The following is a 21,140-nucleotide window of genomic DNA, read 5'->3' on the forward strand; positions in this document are numbered from 1 at the left end:
TGCATAGCTGTCAGTTTTGATAGCAGTGTAGTGACAGTTTCCTTCAGAATCCTTTGGCTTTATAAATTTACACTGGCTGTCATGGGTGATTAATTCCTGGTCACAATCTATGTCAAGGTCATGGCGTGGAATAGAAAAATCAGTATCCTTAAGTTAGGATGTATCTGCTGTGAAACCCAGTTAAGTCTTTTGTTGTCGCTTTCCACTCAGCATCTAGGTAAAATAACAGTATTATAGCGGTCACTTAAAATAATACTTTTTACATTCAAGCATGTTAGAGGTATTTTAGGAACCAAATATTAAGACAGTGCTGTTATTATTTTGTATATGTAGATCATGTGGGATCTGTGCATGCCACTGAAATTAGGAGTGGTAATGATCCAGAATTAACTAGGTGCCTTTTTGCCAGTGATAGCTGACAGCATTCTGTAGCACACAGAAAAAGATACATGTTTTTGTGGAGTGAAATTTCAACAACTGTTCTCTTTTAATAAATAATCTACTTCCTGCACTTTATATACTTAGTTGTTAACTGATCTGTTTTAAATGCCTAAGCTGGAAACACAGCACTATGTTGATATCTTTAACTGGCCAAACTCAGAGGCAGTCAAGTGTTTGTATAAACAAAGCTCCTGGGGAAAATTGTTTGGGATCTTGGATGTATTTTTTTGTCACGTTTGTTGTTGGAAATTACAGCCAGGTAGGATGACACTACTTTTCTTCTGTTAAGTCCTCTGAAAGGTGGATTTTCTTGACCCAGTAAGGAACAATCATAGTCAGATGGTAAGATACAATTTAGCAGCACAAATATCTATTAGAATTTTTTGCTTGGTTTTCTTGCTCCACTCTGTATTTTGGGCAGATGGATGCTAGCTGTCGTTTGGCAGGCTTGAGATTAGAGCAGTAGGGTAAAGCAGGTGTGCTAGCTGAGCAGCGTGGGGACTCCTGTGTATCTTCTTCCCCTCTTACGCTTGGTTCTTTCAGTGTAGGCTGTTTGCTGCATGAAAGATCACGTGTTTGCAGAGTTGTTGAAAAGGACGTGCATAGAACAGGGTGCATCGCGATTGGTGATTCTTCAGGACTTGGCTCAGGAGGTCGGTTTCGTATAGTGAAACTAATAAGTGAAGTTTTAAATAATGACTTGGACTAATGAGGTCTATAAGGTCTTATTTTATGGGTTATGTTTCCTTACTGCAACTTGTGTAATTACCTTCCCTTGGCGATGAGGAGGGGGTCTGCTCTCTGGCACTTTGAATGGGGAGTACAACTTACTGTTGAGACTTAATTATTGAGTCTGTTTCTACTATCTTGTTGCTTTTATTTGGCCATTTATGGGACTGGGTTCAGTTAGCTTTGAAAAGCTCCTTTTCATGTAGACTGTTTCTGTAATGGCCTTGTATTGTGCAGAAACACCATTAGGTGAGCAAGGTAAAACAATGATGCAGATGTGCAGTGAAACATTAGAAAGTGTAGACTCCTGGAATATGTAATTAGCTATCTTTTTAAAAAAATGCAGCACATTTAATGTCAGGACTTTGGTGGGAGGCAAAAGAGAAAGTGTTTCTTGATCACGTGCAACCTTGTTCTGTTGGCATGTCTGAAATAGGTTAAAAAGCACATACTGTTTGCCTCTTCAAATTCTAAACTAGTTCTGTTTCTTGGGACATACCCTTTTCAAATGCAGAGGCTGCTCCTGAACAGTAGAAGCCCATTGAGTGAGAAAATGAGACTGTTCCACCCCATCCCATCCCCTGTCCATGCCTGTGTACGGGATGACTGTAAGGGAAAGTCGTGATCCTAGTGAGGCACTGTGGGCGTGCTCCAGCTGTGCACAGCCAGCTGTGCATCATGAGGGGGAGTGAGAGGGAGCGCTTGGCTGAAGAGACCCTTCTGGAGCCCAGAGCACCGTGTGGAGAGACTTGAGTAGTTCCCTGCAGAGCCAGATGGGCTCTGGGAGGCCTGCGTTGAGCCAAAGCTAATAAACTGCTGTTGGCGTCATGCTGATCTGTGTGTAGCTATAGATGTATACCAGCACTTACCTCTTTAGGCCTGCTAGCTCAAGAGTCAGGCTTCATGAGGTAACTTAGAAATGCTGAACTGCCCCAGGATGCAAAGGTGTTCCAGGAAGCATTGCATCCGTTCTGTGCTGTGCTAGCAAGTCCTCCTGGACCTGTGCTTCAGCACCGTGCCCGGGGCTTGGTGCATCCCTAGGCTGTGTGCATATAGGTGTAAAATTGAGAATAGATTATAGTAGGGTATTTTGTGATGTTTTTTATTTCCTCAATTACAGTACCTATAGCTATCCTGATGGGGATGACTGTCTGCCCCCTCTAGTATGTTACAGTGCAACTAGACTGGACAAAAAGACTTTTTTGTTGCATCTTTTGGCATTTACTGCAACGTGTTTGGAACGCCAGAGACACTGATGAGATGTTAGGAGTATCTTCTTTGCACTGAGTGGTTAAATGCTGGAACAGGCTACCCAGAGAGAGAGATTGTGGAATCTATGTCCTGGAGGTGTTTAAGGCTCAGCTGGATGGGGCCCTGAGCAGTCTGATCTAATTAGCCTTGCTTTGAGCTGGGGGTTAAAGTAAATGACCTCTGAACGTCCTTTTCTATCTAAGTCCCTCTCTTTCATTCTGCAGTATTTTTAGCTTTTATTCCTCCAAGCTCTACCAAAGTGAAAAGTATTGCTCCCTTTTGGGGAGCTACATATGGGTGGTTATAGGTTCACATATTGAACCTTTGTCTAACCAAGAGATCTAAGAGTTTGAGGCTTAGTGCTACCACTACTACACATTAAATCAACACAGCATTATCTGCTGCATTTCTTTTAACACTTGTTTAATGCCACAAAAGCTGAAATGTCACCAAAGAGTTGAGTTGTGGAGAACATCATTATAAAGGGTAAATGGAACTAAATTTTTCTTCTGTAAATGTGTTTTTAAATGTCTCCTGTATCAGAACTGTGTCTGACTTAATTAGCTTGGACTCCCATAAGTCAACTTTTTTCTTGCTGGAATAGCTAGATGCAGCCTGAGCAGTATGAAGTGGAACTCTTGTGAAAAGTAGACCTATTTAGAGTGAGGGACAGAAAAATTGCCGTTCCCCAAGCAGCCAGAGTGTTTAGTGAAAAATGTGCTGGGTGGTAGGAAAGGAAGAAGCGTCCCAGTTTCCCGCTAGCTGTATATGAAACTATCACATTTCAGTATGTTAAATGATGACAGAGAGAGGAGGGTATGAAGAATGACACCTGGAGTGTATTCACTTAGGATCTTTGCTGGGACTTTCTTACAGGATGTGATGGGTGAGCCATGGGCAGTCATGTTCATGTCTGGCTCCTCTGGTCTTCTGTTCTGCTGCCTCACCCTTGGACTTGAAAGCTACTCAGTAATTAAGAGACTTTGGGGAAGGAAAAGCAAAAGATTTAAGAAAGAGCAGGAAATGCATTGCACAAGTACAGCGAAGGGGAGGGAGGACTGAGTGATTCTGAAGGCTGTGAGAAAATATGTTAAAGGGAAGAGGAGACAGTAACCTCAAAGCAGAATGAAGTTGAGACAAATAAGATGGACAGGCATATCTGAGACCTCCAAGAACCTACTTACAGAAAGCAGACTGTCTTAGATGTCATGTTACAGTTAGAAAGTGCATACAGTAAGGAAGCATGTACTGTATTTCTCCATTTACAAGTGGCTTGGTGAGCAGCTATTATCATTCTGGCTAGTAGGTCTAGTGATTTGGCTGCTACATGGGGAGTATATATGTATACATATATATGTGGGGGTTTATATATATAAAACAGTCATTTTTACGTGCTTTTCTAAACTATTTAATTTACTGGTAAACAAGTACAGCTGGAAATAGCAGCGATCTGCAGATGTCATTGCAGAGGCAAATCACTGTCACGACTTTGGATGGACACTGCTGAAAATGTTTAAATGACCTAAAAATAACCATACGTAGCATAAGAGAGGTTCTATGTGAAGTGATACTTCATGAGTCATTTCCTGCTGAGAGCGTTATGCAAAGCTAACTGCTAGAGGGGGTGTATGTATGTGATTATATATAAAAATCAAGAGCAGGTCGTGCTTTTTTTCCAAGGTTCTTTATGTGGCTCTGCTGGTTTGGAGTGCGAACATGGTGGTCAGTATTCTGCCTATAAAAAATGCTCAGATTTAGATATTGGTTATTGGAAATTGTGATGGTCCTCTGGGACTGTACTGTGGTGTATTTTCCCCTGAGACTGACTATAAAGTAGGCCATGCATTCTCAAAAATTCCGTGAACAGAAGAACTATTTGTTGCTCTGAGTTGTGCTTTACCAGTTAATACTATAACAGTTGTTTAATTCTGTTTTCTTTTTTATTTAAATAAATCACTAGATGGATAGATGTCTCACAGAGACAGCTTGCGTGCTGCTATGTTCCTGCTTGAGTAGGTAGTCTATCTTTTGATAACTGAAAACTACTGATAACAGTGAAACATAATTAATTAGTTGAGATATCAGTGTTAATGATTTCATTGCTGGCTTTATTTTATCACCTCAGTCATGTGGTTTACGCACAGTTGGAAATGGCTGTATTTCACTGGCCAATTCTTCAACTGGTTTCTGTCCTACAATTTGTTCATCTCTCTGATTGTAGTTAAACACTTGCAATGCAAAATTCTGCTGTAAGTTGAGAATTGGTTCTAGAATAGGAATTGTATGATAAGTATTTTGTTAAAGTTAGTGCACAAACAGTTTAAGGGTTATGTTTTTAAACAGTAAAAATTTATTTACTGGGTTTTTTGGGGGATGCTTCCACCTAGTAAAAGGATTGTATTAAAAAAAAAAACAAACACAAAACCGCAAAGCATCGGCACAGAGTCTGGCTCAAACCTGAACTATGAAACATGGGATGCAGTTTTCCTCTTGATTGGTATTTTGTTGTTGACTTCTCTAGTGTATCTGTAATGACAGACTTCTGGCTTCCTTCTTTGTAGGCTCAGATTATTCCTCAGTTGGATGGTTACCTGGTACTGAACCCCTGTGGCAGTCCACAACCCTTTCATCAAGCGGTCAAAGCAATCCTGTCAGAAGACACAGTATAGCTTCCGACAGCGGGGACACTGGGATTGGTACCTCCTGTTCTGATAGTGTGGAAGGTGAGTTGACACTGTTAAGTTTTGGATGTTTCTGAGAGAGAAACGATCCAAAAAGTTTTCAGAATATGTTTCCCAGAATAACAGTAGTTTTCCAAAGCTGTTGAGTGCATGCAGTTCTTTGTTTTCCTGGCTGGACCAAGTAATTGTCCTGGTGAGGTTTAATTAATTTACTTCTGCATGAGTTGTATGCATTAACTTGCATCTCTGCCACAAAGCCAGTACTTGTGTTAGATCTTTCGATAACTGCAGTTACAAGAAGTGGCAGATTTATACAGAGAAGTAATATCCTGTGCTACAGCGCTTGATAAACAAGTGGTTAAAGCAGAAAAACTTTTGAGGGAGTTGATGAAAAGACAATGCTTTCTGGTATTTATTGTGTGTGTCAGCAAAGAAAGCTTACTCATTAGGGCTGGGAGGAAAGTGGGGAGTGTTGTCTTCTCATTTCTTTCCTCTTTGAGAAGTATGTTTACATCTTATTGCATGGCATTTGACACATAATCAAAGATTGTAAGGAAAGTCAACGGTATCTAAAGGTTTTTGAAACTTAGCTTGGGCTAAATCATGATTACTCAAAGTTGATCTTATCAGCGAGGGGTTTAGCCTCTAAGGTAACAGGATCATCATAACATTGGCACCCACCCTGTAGAATGTGTCACTGGAATTAAGCCTGAATGAGAGACAAGGCAGGGAATAAGGCTTGAGGTTTTATTGCACAGCCTTATTTCCCAGCAGGATTTTCAAAACTAAGGTAATGACAGCTGGACTATGATATTCTTTTCTGCCTGGTAAATTTGTCAAAAGGGGTAGCTGAAATGAGGAAGAACAGGAAGAAACAGTAGACATGAAGCAAGGAATGCTGAATCAATGTAAGAGACAGAAATCTGTATAGAGGGGCTGAGCAATACTGAGGAGAGGTCCAAATGCCTCAGTTAAGTCTGTCAGGCCTCTCTGCACATAAGGAAATCCATTCCACCCTCTTCCTGTTGCATCTGTCAGTTGGAAAGGAGCTCTGTAGGAGAGTCCTCATAGCTTTCTTTCTGCTTACTTTCATTTCTAAACCTTTATTGGCTTTGGCAAAATAAAGATTTTAGTCAAATACTCAAATTCTTGGGTGTAAAACTGAAATAGTAAGTCGTTATTAATGTAGAAGCCTTATTGCTTTTTTCTTTTAAGAGATGTAGGGAGAATAAAGCTTTCTCATAGTGCGCATATATATAGGTTTACAATTGGGCTCACCCAAGTATTGCACAATAGTATTTTAAGATGCAATATTTGAATTAAAAACATGTTCTTCCCTCCCCTGCTTTGAGGGCTTTCCCATTTGAGGGGTGGGAGGAAGGAGAGGAAATGAAACAGCACCTCATCATCAGATGTCTTTCTGGCTAAAGAGCAGAACTGAACAACTGTTGTTGGGGGTGGGGGGGTGGGGCAGTGAGGGATGACACACTGATACAATCACAAGTTTGATAGGCATTTTTTTACCAGTTAACTAATAACTCTGTCCATTTGCATGCTCTTAATAGAGCATTTCTACAAGCTGCTTTTGGGGTTTCTCAAAGTAAAAAGGGAAAAATTGCAACCACAGATAGTTTGTGAAGTTTGTGCCTCTGGCAGTGCTTGACAATGGTCAGTTCTGTACCCTCAATGTTATTGATTTCCTGCCACCTTGTCTGAAAAACTTACAAGCAGCAGAAGAAAAAAGTTGGGGGGAAAAAAAAAGGGAGGGAAACCTAAATGAAAAATGAAACTTAATGGAAGGAGCATATGACAGGTTTGGAAATGGAATGTGTAGTTACGTTTTTAGTGGAAAGTAGTGTTGCCTATGATACCTAGTTGTTGGCATATGTCAAGCTGCCTCCTCCCTGAATCCACAGAAAGAAGAGAGTATCGTTGTGATCTGTGGGACTGCCAGGCCAAGCTGGTAATTGCAGACTTGATGCTGGCCATCTGCTCTCAATATGGTGCTGGGGAAGAAGCCCTTGGAGATTTTTCGGAGGGGAATTTCTTTCACAAGTCAGCAGATCATTACAGTTTTTAACAATGCTCAGAGAATGAAGTGTGGCTTTGCTATTTCCTTTCTATTATGCCTACTAAATATCAAAAAATTTAATTTCAGAATTAAAGCAGATTTTAATTCTGAAATTAAGTCGCAGGTGAAATCACTTGTGCAGATGTGTAGTTAATAGTAAATACTCTGGTGCAGACTGTGGAGCTCCGATGCATTTTTAAGACTGTTTTTACTGTTGTTCCTTGCATCTTACATGTTTCTTTTAATTTGTCGTCTTACTCATACTTCATTACAGGAGCATTCGCTCTCTTTGAAAGTGCAGGTTTTAAAGAATAATGCCAAGTGGGTCTTGTGTTTGGCTCAAACCAGTATGATTTGGAGGGGAGAGGGGCTTTGACAGAGGCAAGAGGAAGAGAAATCTTTTACATTAAAATGTATTTGGTTGGTTGTCTCTATATTATGTTGTACAAAGATAGGAAGGTTAGGAAATGAAATGACTAGTTGAGTTTTGTTACTGAGGTTGAACAATGTTGATGTGCCCTGGGAGAAGCTGAAGGGAAAAATTTAGAAATTGTAAATGTGTGGATGTTAGTTTGGGCAAAATAGATCTTAAATTTCTAATTCAGACTTCTCCTAACTTAAGGAGTCATGTAAAAAGGCATTTTTATCTCTGTGTAAACTACAGTTAATGTGGTTGGGTGGATGGGTTGGTTGGTTTGTTTCCTTTCAGTAAGTGGTTCTGGATTAGGATCAGCTTTTGAGCAAGATAAAAGTAGTTACTGTATTCTGTATGGAGCAGGAGGAAAATATTTTTATAGTCTTTTCCAGGTTTTTTGCTCTTTAAACTTACCTCTGTGTTGACCTTAAGTCAACTCTGTTGTTACTGTTTTCAACTTATCCTGTACAAGTCTGACTGAATAGTTTACTCTTGGGCATTGATTGCAGTTAGTCTTCAGGAAAATGTCATACTCTCTGTTAAGAAATATGGCAGAAGCAAAATATAGAGCCCTATGAAACTGTTGAAAAGTTATTGCGTTTCTGGTAGAGTAGGAGGTTGTGTTCAGGATGAACTGCATGGGAGAAAAGATTTTAGTTGGTGGCCAACAGCTGGTCAATTATCAGTAAAGACTGTCTGAACCTTCTTGTTCTTGTTTTCCTTCTCACTGGCAGCTCTGAAATTGGCAGGCTTAACATTTGTGGCTTATGCTTATAGGGACAAAAGATTAGCTCCCAACATCAAACAGCTGACAGGTGTACTTTGTGTTTCAACTTCAGACTTCGAGCAAATGACTGTTGATACTATTTCAGAAGTGAAGCTAAAATAGGAAACAAGGTTTAAGGGGTGGTGGGTGGCAGAAAAAAGCCTCTCTTTCAATGAAAAAGTAGAGGTATAAAGTTCTGACAACTTTCAGTTACAGGATCTTGTGTCTTGTATATGTGCAACTCAGAAGCCTTTCAAATGGAAGCAGGTTCCAGAAGGAGCTGTGAAACGAAATTTAGAATTCTTTTGATGTAGGAGACGTGATGGTGAACTTCTAAATTATGACTTCTCTAATTCTCTGTCTACATAATATGCATGGTCTTGATTAAAGTGCTTCTTTTACAGTCTAGTATGTCTATTGGGGAAAAAGGCGTGAGATACTTTATGGAAATGTGCAACACATTCATGAAGCACAATGTTTCCTATGCTCCATCAGCAATAATAGCATTTATACTTGGAGCTTTAAATAACCATTGTAACACCTATGCTGGTCATCCATCAGTCTCTGTATAACCATTCTTTCAGTAGTATTTATGTAGTAAACATGAAGTCTATATTTTAAGCATTTTTGAGACTGTTTTTATTTATATGACTTAATTAAAGAATCTGGGTCTTATCAGAAATTAAATGGGCTGTAAACCTCAGCAGAGCTGTTTCCCCTGTACACATTCTGAGTTTTGCCTTTTGGACAGGAGGGATAAGAACCTGATATTAATGCGACAAGGTGCAGGGCCCATGGCTCTTGCAGGCCAAAACATCTTCCTCCATCAGATAAGCTTGCTGTTCGGTGGGAAGTTCCTCGTAAATCAGATCTTTCTCCCTTAAATAGGATTCTTGATTTACCATTTCTGGTTGCAAATTAATAGGCATGAAAATTCATAAAGGTTGCTTTCCTGAAGAGAGAGATTGGATGCAGAGTATCAGAGTTACTACTTTTTTTACTGGGGAGTTGGTGTTCTGCTAGTTTATCTTTTTAAAAAAACTTTATTTAAAAACACACCCCTCCCCCAAATGCTGATTTAAGATGGACGGGTAATTGTGTCATTTTCATATAGAAATCTGAATAGGTGTGGTCTGTTCACATTTTAAAATGTGGTTCCACAGCTGTATATATAGGTTGCCTTTGGGAGAGGAGTTTCACAAGTAGTGGTTCAGGGAGTATTGTGGACTAGATGCAGCACGCTTGATATATTGTCTCACTGCATTTTGTATAGATGTGACTCCTCTGGAATGCTTAACTGATAGATTAGGAACCTGGTGTAATGCAGTGAGGGCAGGGAACTCTCTTTGTCTCTAATTTTGATTGGAATATGTTACCTTTCTATCGGATTAAAAAAAAGCTAATTAGTTCAATTTAATTGTAGCATTTCTTGGTACACCTGGGACCGTGGTACAGCCAGCTTCAAAGCGATTTGATTTTGCTATTTCAAGCAGTCTTCTTCCAGCAGATCCTGAGCATGGTATTCCTAACATTCCTCCCTGTCCCCTGCTGCTTTCCACCCCCCCCCTTTTTTTTTTTTTTTTTTTTTAAGAAAAAACAATCTAATAAATACAGCTGATTAATATCGTGAAAGGCAGAGCTGGATTTCCGGAGACAAAATCTGAGTGTCTTGGGGGGGGCTGTTTTGTTTAGCTTAGCATGCTGCTAAAGATAATAGGATTGAGAATGCGTAGAGGTTAAATACTAGTTTGTGCGATCAGTTTTGATGTCAGGAAGGTGCAATAGCACAAGGATCCTAGATCTTGAGAGCTGACAATGTACTTTGTGCTCATTGTCTACTGTGCTCAGTAATGTGGAAGATGATGGATTTTCAGACAAGTCCCTGAACTTACTTGAGTTGAGGTTAATCTTTATGCTTTTGGATCCTGGCAAGTAGTGGTGTAAGTTTGGTGAAGTAGTTGGATTATTTGGAGGTTAGAAAATAATGATGTTTGAGGCATTCTTCCTCGGTTTCCTTCCTCCCTGCTTGCCAACTTTCACCTTGTGAAGCAGTGTCCTGCCCTCTGTGAGTCAGCCTTATTGTGTTACTTGGATATTATCTATCCTGACAATCAGAAATGTGCATTTCACTTAAGCCTGTACTAGACCTAGTTCCTTGTAAAAGAGGTACTGTCATCCCTTGCTAGAATGAGTGCCTATACTTCTGAGGGGAATATAAATATTAATGCTCAGAGCTTGCTGTTTGTTTTCTGAGGGTTTTTTTGGTAGGATTTGAACATGGGTTATTTCAGAATTCTAGTAACTGATTTCCAGGATTTAATGGATAGGAAAAAATGATGCTAATTAAGTTTTCCAGTAAAATAAGACATGGGGAAATTGCTTCAAGTGACGGTAGCATACTCCCTTTGTACTTTGAATTTGAAAATGACTTGAACTAAAGGCACTCACTAATTCCACATGTGAACGTTCTGCAGAGAGAAATAGATGCTGCTTTAACTTCATACTTTGTCTTTGTGATAGTTCCTCCATAGAAACAAGCTCACAGTATGCACATGCTCAGTTTGACTCACATAGAAAAATCCTGCTAGTATTTTTTCCAGCTAGTGGGAGTTTCTGCCCAATGAACTTCAGTGAATTTTGCCTTCAGCTAACATCAGTACTTGGTTTTTAGAAAGCTGACTTCTGTTCAGTCTGATCAGAAATAATTCAGTGAAAATAAATTGTGCTTACTTAGGACTTGGCAGCATTTGCTTTCATACTGTACAAAAAGTTATGTCTATCATGTATATTTTGGAAGTTATGTCACTGTTTGACTTATATCAGAATGAATGTGTTTGAGATGGTTTGGGATGTTGTCCCCAGCTGGCAGGTAGGTCCCTGTGCAACCTCCCCCCCTCCCCCCCAGTGGGATGAGGGAGAAGATCAGAAGAGCAAAAGCAAGGAAAAAAACCCAAACTTGTGGGTTGAGCTAAAGGCAGTTTAATAAGTGAAAGAAAAACCTACCAAACAAGAATCAAGTGATGCAAAAGCACCATCAGCAGACCAATGCCCAGCCAGTCTCCAAGCAACAAGTACTTTGGGGAAAAAACTCCCCCCAGTTTGATTGCTGAGCATGATGTTATATTGTATGGAATCTCTTCAGTATTTCAGGTCAACTGTCCCAACTGCGTCCTCTCCCAATCTCTTGTGCACCCCATTGCTGGGGTGGCAGAGGCCTTGATGCTGTGTAAGTACTCTACAGCAACAGCTGAGACACTGGTGTGTTAGCAACACTGTTTTGGTCACCAGTGTAAAACACAGCACCGCAGGGGCTGCTATGAAGAAAATTAACTCCGTCCCAGCCAAACCCAGTACAATCTCTGCCTCTTATTCCATATCATTTGCATCATGCTCAGGTGAAATCTTGGGGAGTTGTTTTTAATATGTCCTGTAATCTGTATTTTTGTAGTGTGGTGGATAACTGGCATTCTGGTGGGAAAATAAGGAGCATCATAGACTGATCTTGTCTCTGTTTAGGTTAGTATCTCAAGACCTGGGTATGCCAAGTATTGTACATCTCTGCTGAGAGATTTCATGGAGGACTTTGCACTTTTCCTTGCTACTGTTAAGTCAAAGAAAACTTTGGCCTACATTCAGCAGCTCTGTAACTCAAGATCCCTTGAAGCAAACGGGAGTGAGGCCAGTTTCAGAACAGCAAAAGAGAGGAACATTTAGCGGTGTAACCTACCTTTGTATGAGCACTGGAAACATTCTGTAGCTAGTCATTGTTTAATGTACATATTCAAGTAGCATTTGCAGCCTTATATGAAAAAAAAATCACAGGACTCCTTTTTAATCCTTTCCACTATAGACAAAGTAGTGCACGTAGTGATAGACTGTAGTCATTTGGGATGTAGGCAGTGAGTTGATTATAACCTGCTGCTGAGCAAGAAAAGCCCTGTGCTGCTGCCTGGAGTTCTAGCTCAGGACTTGACAGAGAAGACTGGTTGTACCCTCCAGAGAAAGGTTTGTAAATCCCTGGTTTTTAACAGTTTTACAACACTGCCATTTTCTGGAGGGCTTATGTTTTGCTCTTAGTCTTTATTCAACAGAACTGTTTCTACCTTAATGTATGCACAGATAAAACCCTTGTTTTTTTTTTTTTAAAGTGTGAAGTCCAGTTAGTGTGTTTAACATCATCCTTTATTTTAGCTATGATTTCAGTGTAAAAAGATTTTTGAAGTAGAATGTAAAAGTTCCCTGTTAAAGAGAACCTTTTTCAGGGCCTCCCTTGTGTTTCTGTGAGCTTCTGTGATAAGTCAGGTGGGCTTTTTACATCAGTTCTGGCAGTATAAAGGTAGCAGTGAGAAAGAACCATGTGCAGAGACTACTCTTACATGAAGCGTAGTTATTCCATCTCGCTTTGTCACTGACTTTCTTCACATTAGGGGAATTAAGTGTATGAGAAAGTGAGAAGTATGCAGCAAATTACAAGTTTCATTAGGTAGCCCAGGTTTTGGATGGAATGAAACACTCTGAGTTGTGGGGACTGGTAAGGGGAGGAAAAAAAAGCCTGCAAGAATGCTTGACTGTCTAGTCATGAGCAGTTTGTTTGCAGTAACCTCACCTGTGTGATAGTTGGTAACAGCTGGACTGTTAATTTTCAGGCAGAATTAGGTGCAAATTTGTTGCATTTGGTATGTTAAATTCCTTGGAGAACTGTGACTGGTTTGTTTTTAAAGCAACTATTGTCATTGTGGTTTCTCTTTTCACCATCTTAAATGCTTCTTACCCAATCAAACTTAGAAGGAAAATTGGTGTGGGTTTTTCCCAATGAAAACATGGTAAAAGAAATTTTTAGGGTTTTTTCTTTTCTTCCTTTTAAAGGCCTGACATAAGATTTTGCGATGACAATGATTGCATTTGTGTCAGCTGCAGGCGTGGAAGTCTGCATTGTAGAAGTATAGTTGGCTACACAGAGGTCACTTCTTTGCCACTGAAAGGCAATAACGCCTCGTTCTAGAAAGTGTCTTTTCATTGAGTACTTGGCAGATTTGAATGTATGAAAAATATGAGTTGAGATGATGATGATGAAGTTGATCTGTATTTTTTACATTATATTAAGCTATCAACAGCCGTCAGCAATCTTTTGGTTAATTACAGAGGTTTTTGCTTTCTTACCTGTCCATTGACTTTTAGGAATTGCTTTAAAAAGTTATACACATGTATTTTTTCATTCATTCAGACTGAAGAGAGAACTAGGACGTATAATTTGAGATGAGCAGAGGTTGGAATAAACCTAGAAAAAACAGGGCTGTCTAGTTTAAACGGATTTGTTAATCTGTAAGAATAATCTTAGCGGCTTCTTCGTAATAAGTTATTCCAGTTTGAGGTAATATTACAGTGATTAGAAGTTCTCCTAAATATGTTTTTCTTTAAATGTAGGTGTTAGTTTTTGTAAGTATTGAATTGTAGTCCTTAAAAGTGTGCAGGAAGTATAATCTTCTCTTCCTGCTGTGTTGAAGAGGAAATTGCAGATGAAACCCCAGTCACCTGTGTACTGTGGTATTAAATATTTGCTCTGTTTTTGTTGTCCTTAGACACTTTCAAAGCTCCTGGAGCTGATAGTAATACTCTCACATGATCTCATTACATTGTCATGCTACTTAGAAAGGTTGTTTCTTGTTTGTCTCCACAGTACCTAGAATGTGTGACCCTTTTTCACAGCCTCGTACTGGGAGCTACAATGTAATTATACTGCAGTTTCAGAGACATGGGGATTTGTGTCTTCCTTTACGTACACTTATGTACTTGTAATAGCTTATTTACCCTGGTTTGCAGTTCTTTGGTATTTTCAGCTAAAAATACAAGCGTAAAAGTAGCATGTCATTGATTCATTGTAAATACAAGTGTTTGAAGAAAATTGAGCAATGAATGGGTGCTAAAGTGAATTCGTCATTAAAGTTGGGTCTTAATGGAAGAAAAAAAAAGACTTTCCAATACAGGAGTATATAAGCAGATTTAATTTCTTTGATAGCTCATAATTTTACTGTTTTTTGTTCTTACCACTAATGAGGTTTTAGGCATGTGGTGAGAGAAGAAGGTTTCTTAATTCCAAAACTACTTGTGTTTAAGAAGAATTGGCTTGAAATCTATCAGGAGAGTGGAGGTGAGAACATCTCCCGAGTAGATGTTCCTCCATGTGAAATTTAGCTTTATAGCTGTGTACAAAAGATCATCATTGTAGATTATATTATTTTAAAATAACCTGGAAGAAGTCTGTACATAGTCTGAAGGATAGTTGTAGTTACACAAAACAGAGACAAGGCTCTCATGTTGGCATAAACTGAACATCATATGAGCTATTTGCTGTGTTCATTGGGATGTGCTGGGTAGCACCAGGTGACCTGTTATGAGGATCAGCAGTTGGTATTTAGAACTGGGCTGAAATGTTGCCTAAGATTTGTTTTCTTGTGGCTCTGTTGTTAAGATCTAGACAGTATCAGTAGTGTTGGTACTGCCAGGAAGAAAAAAGCCTAAAAACTGGAGGCCCTGTGTTCCCTTCTGGCTGCAGGATGGTCATTGAAATGTAGCAGTAAATAGCCTTTTGATTGCAGGGTGAGAGAGTTTCATTTGAGAGAAAGTCTTTTCACCTCTAACTTTAACAGTAGAAGAGCAAAAGCATTATGGTACAGATAGGACATCTGAATATGCTGCAGTTTTAAGCCAGTTACTAAGAAAACCTTAGGATATATCTCAATTTAAAAAGTACCTTTTTTTACTTTGTATCATGATGACTTGTCAGTGATACTGGAAAAAATGTTTAAACTTTGAAAGAGTAGGTTTTTAAATGTGGGGTTTTTAAAAATATATTTTTAATTGTGTAATAAGTCGTGCCTGCTGCTCTTCAACTCCTCAGTTTTCTGCCGCTGATGCTCTTTTTATTTTACTTAAAATTGGGCTTGAAGTTGGATCTGTTTTGTCTGGATATAGGTTCTGGACTTGCTTTTGTCCAGAATTATATTTACTTAGAAGGCTGAAGTTGATCCTCCTCCTGTGGATGGCAGAATATTGGCCCCTATGAGAAGAAATGTGTCTTGATTTGGCTTAGTTGGGTTTTGTTTGCTTGCTTGGGGTTTTTTTGTTTTTTTTTTTTCTTTTCTTTTCTTTTTCCTTTTCCTGTTGTTAGCAGTGTTTGGGTTGGTTTGTTTTAATGAAACCCCCAAGCAAAACCCACAGCTCTTCTCTTTACTGCGAAATCCTCCCATATTCCCCACCCCCACAGTGAGCATAAATCCTCTCATGAGGAGGCCCCATGGAGGCTTTGTGAAGGTTTGCTGGTTTGTTTTTGTACCTTCTATTGATAATAAACCTCTCAAAGTATGTTCTTGCCTCTTGACTACTTTGAAATTGTTGGAGGGGAAAAAAGCTTCCATTAAAGATTATTTTTCCACTGTAGCTTTATATTCTTGTATTGTAGTTATCCTTGTAGTTGGTTGAAAAGTTAATGCCTCATTCTGCTTATGAAAACAAATACAACTTTTGTAATGAGTAGCTTTTTAGTGAATATTCAAGCTTTTTCTGCAGAAAAACTCTTTGAGGCAACCCTGGTAGGAAATGTTAGTCATGTAGATCTAAAGACTGTCTTCTGTGAATGTGTGTGTATTGTTTTGAAAATGCCTATTAACTAGCAAGATCAGGGGAAAAAAATCAAAAGGCAATTTAGTGTATAAGTAAGGATAAAATTATGTATATTCTCAGAGGGAGAAAGGTGATTGGCAAGAAAAAGATGCAGTGTTTTATTCCCTCTAATGCAAAAGCTTTCTCTTAGACAGCAGTCCTCTGTGCAGCTTTTTCCAAGTTTCTTCTAATGACAATGAGAACCAGAGTGATGTTTTTCAGAGATGGAATTTTAGTATGTGACTTGGTAAAGAGAATTGTAGATTGGGTTTTTGTGTTTTTAAAAATTCTCATGAAGAAACAATGTAGTTCTAAGAGAAATTAATTTGGTTTTGCAAACTGAGGTGACAGTGTGGTGGTGGTGGTAGACTAGACCAAAGACAGCATTAATGGTCTGATTCTTTTGGTTTAGTAGGAACCTGAGGGCTCTTGTAAAAGATACAAGAGTAACTTCTCTAATTTTAGGTAAATTTGTTCTTGTTTAGTGTCTGTCCGGTATTCCTGTGGTGTTCAGGAATTGCATCTTCTTCTGTGCACTGTTCCCTGTCTGGAGGAACAGCGGCACAAGTAATCCTTGGAACAGAAAAAGTAGTAATAATAAAATATACTTGGTGGGCGTTAGTAATTTGTTACATTTATGGATTACATAAACATGAATTAGCATCTCCCTCCTTGTTAATTGTCCTTTTTTACAATATATTGAACCTTGAGATGACTGCATGGATTTTTTTTTTTTTTTTACTCTTGTGGCATTGAACAGAAAGTTTGTAATTATGTTGCTAACAAATTCAGTGGATTGCAGAAGGCCTTTTCTTTTCCCATGAGCTTACTGTCCCAGAAGAAATCACATTCCTGTTCTGAGATCACAACATAATCTCCTTGACAGTATGGCCCTGAAAAAGGGATAGAAGTGGAAAAAACTTTGCTTTCATCTTGCCAGGTAATAATGTAGCTGTGACATGACGTATGACACACCTGGCACTGAATGCCTGTGATGAATTCTACCTGGGTGTAGGTTGGCTCCTTGCAACTCACCTGATGCTTAAGTTAAATGTCACAGACTAGCTCATCTGAAAATAGGAAGCAAAAAGTTTAATTCAGACTTTTTTTAAAATGCAAAATTAATAAGGATTTTAATCTTCTTGAGAAGACTTTGCACTGGATATTTTCATGCTGTAAAATCACAGAAATGTGGTTTGGAAAAGACTGCTGGAGGTCACTGTTTCCGGCCCTGAGCTTGGAGCAAGACCACCACCAACATGGACCAGGCCAGCTATGACTCCATCTGATTCTTGAAAACCTTGACAGGTTCTTCTTTGGGTAACCTATTCCTAGTGCTGTAGGATGTCCTTGTGAAGAATTTTTCCCTAATGACCAGCCTGAACCTGCCAAGCCCCAGTTTTGGGTTGTTGGCCCTTATTTGTTGGTCCCGCTACTACCAGGAAAAGCGTGGCCAATAAATTTATTTGACTGCCATTTAAATACATAGGGTTTTGGGGGTGGGGATATGAGTGGGTTGTGGGCTGTGGCTTTTTTTTTTTCTGGTCAAAACCATGTGCACTAGCTCAGCATTACCTCCTATAGTTTTTAGCAAGTCTAGATATTATAAAACAGAGTTTAAATACGTATGTATATTTTTGATGGATCTTGCTTTGAAGAACAATGCATGCCTCCCTGTGTTTGGGCTACTATTCTTAAGTATACAGGATGATTTTATTCTTGATGTTGGTCTGTGAATCGGAAGGCTTAATGTCCTGTGTGTATTTCTTAAATTGCATGAATTATGCTAAACTCTTAGTAGTACATCCTTTTCCAGCAGGGGTTAGCCTGCCACTGTCAAAGGCTAAAAATATTTTGTATTTTCAAAAATAGAACAATCTTTCTAGGCTGATTTAAACAATGGCCTTTTTTAATGTAGTGGCAGGAGGTTTTCACTTTTCCCATTTATAAGTTTTACCGTAGGAGCACCTAGAGATTTTGAACAGGGTTATAGTTTATTGTTGTATCTTGTATACAAGCTCTAAAGAAACAGATGCTTAGTTTTTAACTGCGGGAGAAGTGTTTTTGGAGTAAGCTTTTCCTTTGAGAAGTGATATGGTTAGAAGTACTCTTATCTCACTGCATCAGCCGTCTGCATACACTCATACTTTGCTGTTGAGACTGATGGCAAGGTTTTCATTCTAATTAGCTCAGCTTAAAAAGTGAATTAAAAATATAGAGTGCATAGAAAGGGAGTTGGATTCATTGGGGCACCCATAATCGTAGGTTGGGGTTTGACCCACATGTTAGACAAATCTTAAGAGGGTTTGGTTTTTGTTTGTTGGTTTGTTTGGGTTTTGTTTTTTTTTTTAATGCTTCTGGCAGTAGTAAACTAAGAACTGGCAAGGTCATGGTGCAGATATTTAGTAAAGGGACCATGCAGATAAGAGATTGTCTAGTATAGTATAATGATCTTTTTATTTAACTTTGTTTTAATGGAATTATTAAAAGTGATAATTTTAAAATCAGCCTTTATTACTATGCAAATATGTGTGTAATGCACTCTAGTAGTCTACACAAACCAAGTGTCATGATGTAAATGTAACTTAGTACCTATTCAAGTTGTGGATTAGATTGTTTAAACTCTGTATGACTTTCTACTTTTATGTATACGCAAGCCCTGCTGGTACAGTGTGGCTATTCTCCATCTAGGAGGAGAACAAAAAAAAAGTTACCTTCTGAGTATAAAGATCTGCCCCCAAAATGTGGTTATTTTCATGCTTATGTGAATCTGATGTCATAGATCCACAATGGATCATTCTGGACTGGAACTGAATGGAAGGCCAGGCTGTTTGCAGGTTTGATGGACATGGGGTCTTGGAAATAATGGCTTTTCTTTAAGTTTGTAAGTTACACTGGAAAAGCTTGTTCTATTGGGTGGTACTGCTTGTGGAAGAACTCTTTCGCCCTATCTAGACCAGGAGAAAAAATACTAATGATGAAAAAAATCGCTTGTAAAGAAAACAGTAGTACTTTTTGTGGAGGTTGCTTGGATATCTGTTGTCTAATACAGCTTATAAAAAATCTTAGGTGAAGTGATTCATGGCTTCTTTGCTGGAAATTAAAATTTATTTAATTCATAATGGAAATTGGGATGGAGTATTTTGGAAGGAGACGAGGAATGTGAAAAATTCAGAAGCTCTTAAATAAGTACTTCTGAGGTTTTAGAATGAATTTGAGAGTAGGTAGGAATATTATATGAAATTTTAGTTAGTTGTGGCAGGTAACATAGTCTAGTAGAACTAAAAAAACATATGACTTACTGCCAAGAGTTCTTGTTTATATGACTCTGGGAGTACTATATGCCCATGGGAGTAGTATACCCTTAATTTACTGTAGCAGTTGAAGAACATTAATTGGACTGCTGCTTACATGAGTGGGTATTACTCCAGCTGTTGGGAGGTAGGTGTGGGACTTGATGGAGAGCGTGATGTGTGCTGCAGTTCTGTGTTTCAGAAGTCGATATATCAGACTTGGAGGAGCATGGATTAATTCTTTTTTCCTCCCTCTGAAACCTACTGATTTGTCTGGTTAAATTACTTAATTTAGCTTTCCTATATGCTTGTATAGTTTCATTAATATGCATTATATGAGAGTTTGTATGTGTATACAACACAGTTACCATACTTGTTTTTCTAACATCACTAAACTTTTTGGCCTGTAATAAGTAAGAATATAAACTAAAATCTAAAAATAAAGTGCAGTACAGAAAGACAAGATAAAAAATATTTGGGGTTTCTGTTAAGAAGCTGTTCTTGCATTCAGTGTTTGTATTATTGATACAGTTCTGTTCCCACTGCTCCATCGTTTCAATATCATAATTATGCCTAATCTGTCTACAAATGCTAGTCCAAGATGCAAAAGGGAATTTAGCAGTGGTTGATTATAAAAATATTTTATGTAATGTGAAGAGTCTTAGCTTTGATTTATCACAAATCATCTGTGGCAACCTCTCTTCTAGAGCTGAAGGGCATTAATAGCTTTCTACCACTTGAGTGGTGATGTGAAGATCTGTATGTAGCTTCTAAAATTGCTACCCTTTGCAGAGTTTCCGATTTCATCGTGGTAGCTTGTATGTGGGCTGAATGCCATTACAATTTGCTATGTTAGGGGTTTACTGGTACTATTAGGTAACACCGGAGAACACATTAGATACTGCATTGCGCAAAACGGCTCTCTTGTGTTTCTCAGGGGTGAAGGATGACTTCAATTATTAACATCATTAGACAAGTGTAAATTTTTTTATTTAAATACTTGCTGTAAGTAGGCAATTCAGACTCTCTGAGCTAGTGGTTATGGAGCTGACTTTATTTCAGAGCCAGAGAGTAGGTCCCAGCAAACTGTTTTCTTCTGCACCAGCTTTTATGATATACTTTGTTCCCTGCTTGTTTTGATCAAAAAGTAAGATCTGAAATTGAGTCTAGCTTTTAAAGAATTCTGTTTCTAATTTCTGGAACATGCTGTGCTGGTAATACCACAGCCGAGGTGTTTCTTAATAGGTTGTAGAGTGGAGAAGAAACAGTTTTGTATTGTTTTTCGTGGGTCAAAGCACTGCTAATGTGCTTGGATACCATAGCGATGAATACTATAAATATCCAAATACACGAGCCAACAACTGGAAATAAATTTATAAACACTAAATTCTTTCCATTATCAAAGACAGCAATTGAAACTTTGCTCTCCCACTGCTGGCTCTGTACCCATAACTGCACATCAGAAAACAAAGTGGACATACGAACTCTGTCTTCTAATTTTCTTAGGGCACAGAGAGAAGCAATCACCAAACTCTTTGAAGAAAAATGTAATTCTGATTGTTTTTGTTCAGGCTTGTTAGTTGTTTGCAAACAGTGAATCCCTCTTCAGTTTTAATATTGCCTAGGAGTTAGTCTTAGAAGACTGGGTAGCATTACAGGTAGCAGCACTTAAAATAACTCTGCAATCCTTACGTCATTTGATATGCTTTGTTTAAACATGAAGGCTGTGCTCAGTAATGCTGTAGATTCAGTGGGTATTGAGGTAGGTGTATTGGCATTGAACCAGCATCCCATTTGGGGCTAGGTAAACCACATTGTTGGGAATTGAGGTGCT

General features: G+C 38.7%; 1 protein-coding gene across 1 annotated transcript in view; it reads left to right on the top strand.

Moving 5' to 3' along the window:
- Positions 1 to 21,140, top strand: part of CEP85L (centrosomal protein 85 like) — a 122,486-nt gene that overhangs the window by 11,940 nt on the left and 89,406 nt on the right. The window contains exon 2 of the mRNA XM_064447401.1: positions 4,983 to 5,144. Coding sequence (XP_064303471.1) covers positions 4,983 to 5,144 — 162 coding nt within the window. The remainder of the gene's footprint in view (positions 1 to 4,982; positions 5,145 to 21,140) is intronic.

This window comes from Phalacrocorax carbo, chromosome 3, assembly GCF_963921805.1.
Source record: "Phalacrocorax carbo chromosome 3, bPhaCar2.1, whole genome shotgun sequence".
Taxonomy (NCBI): Eukaryota; Metazoa; Chordata; class Aves; order Suliformes; family Phalacrocoracidae; genus Phalacrocorax; species Phalacrocorax carbo.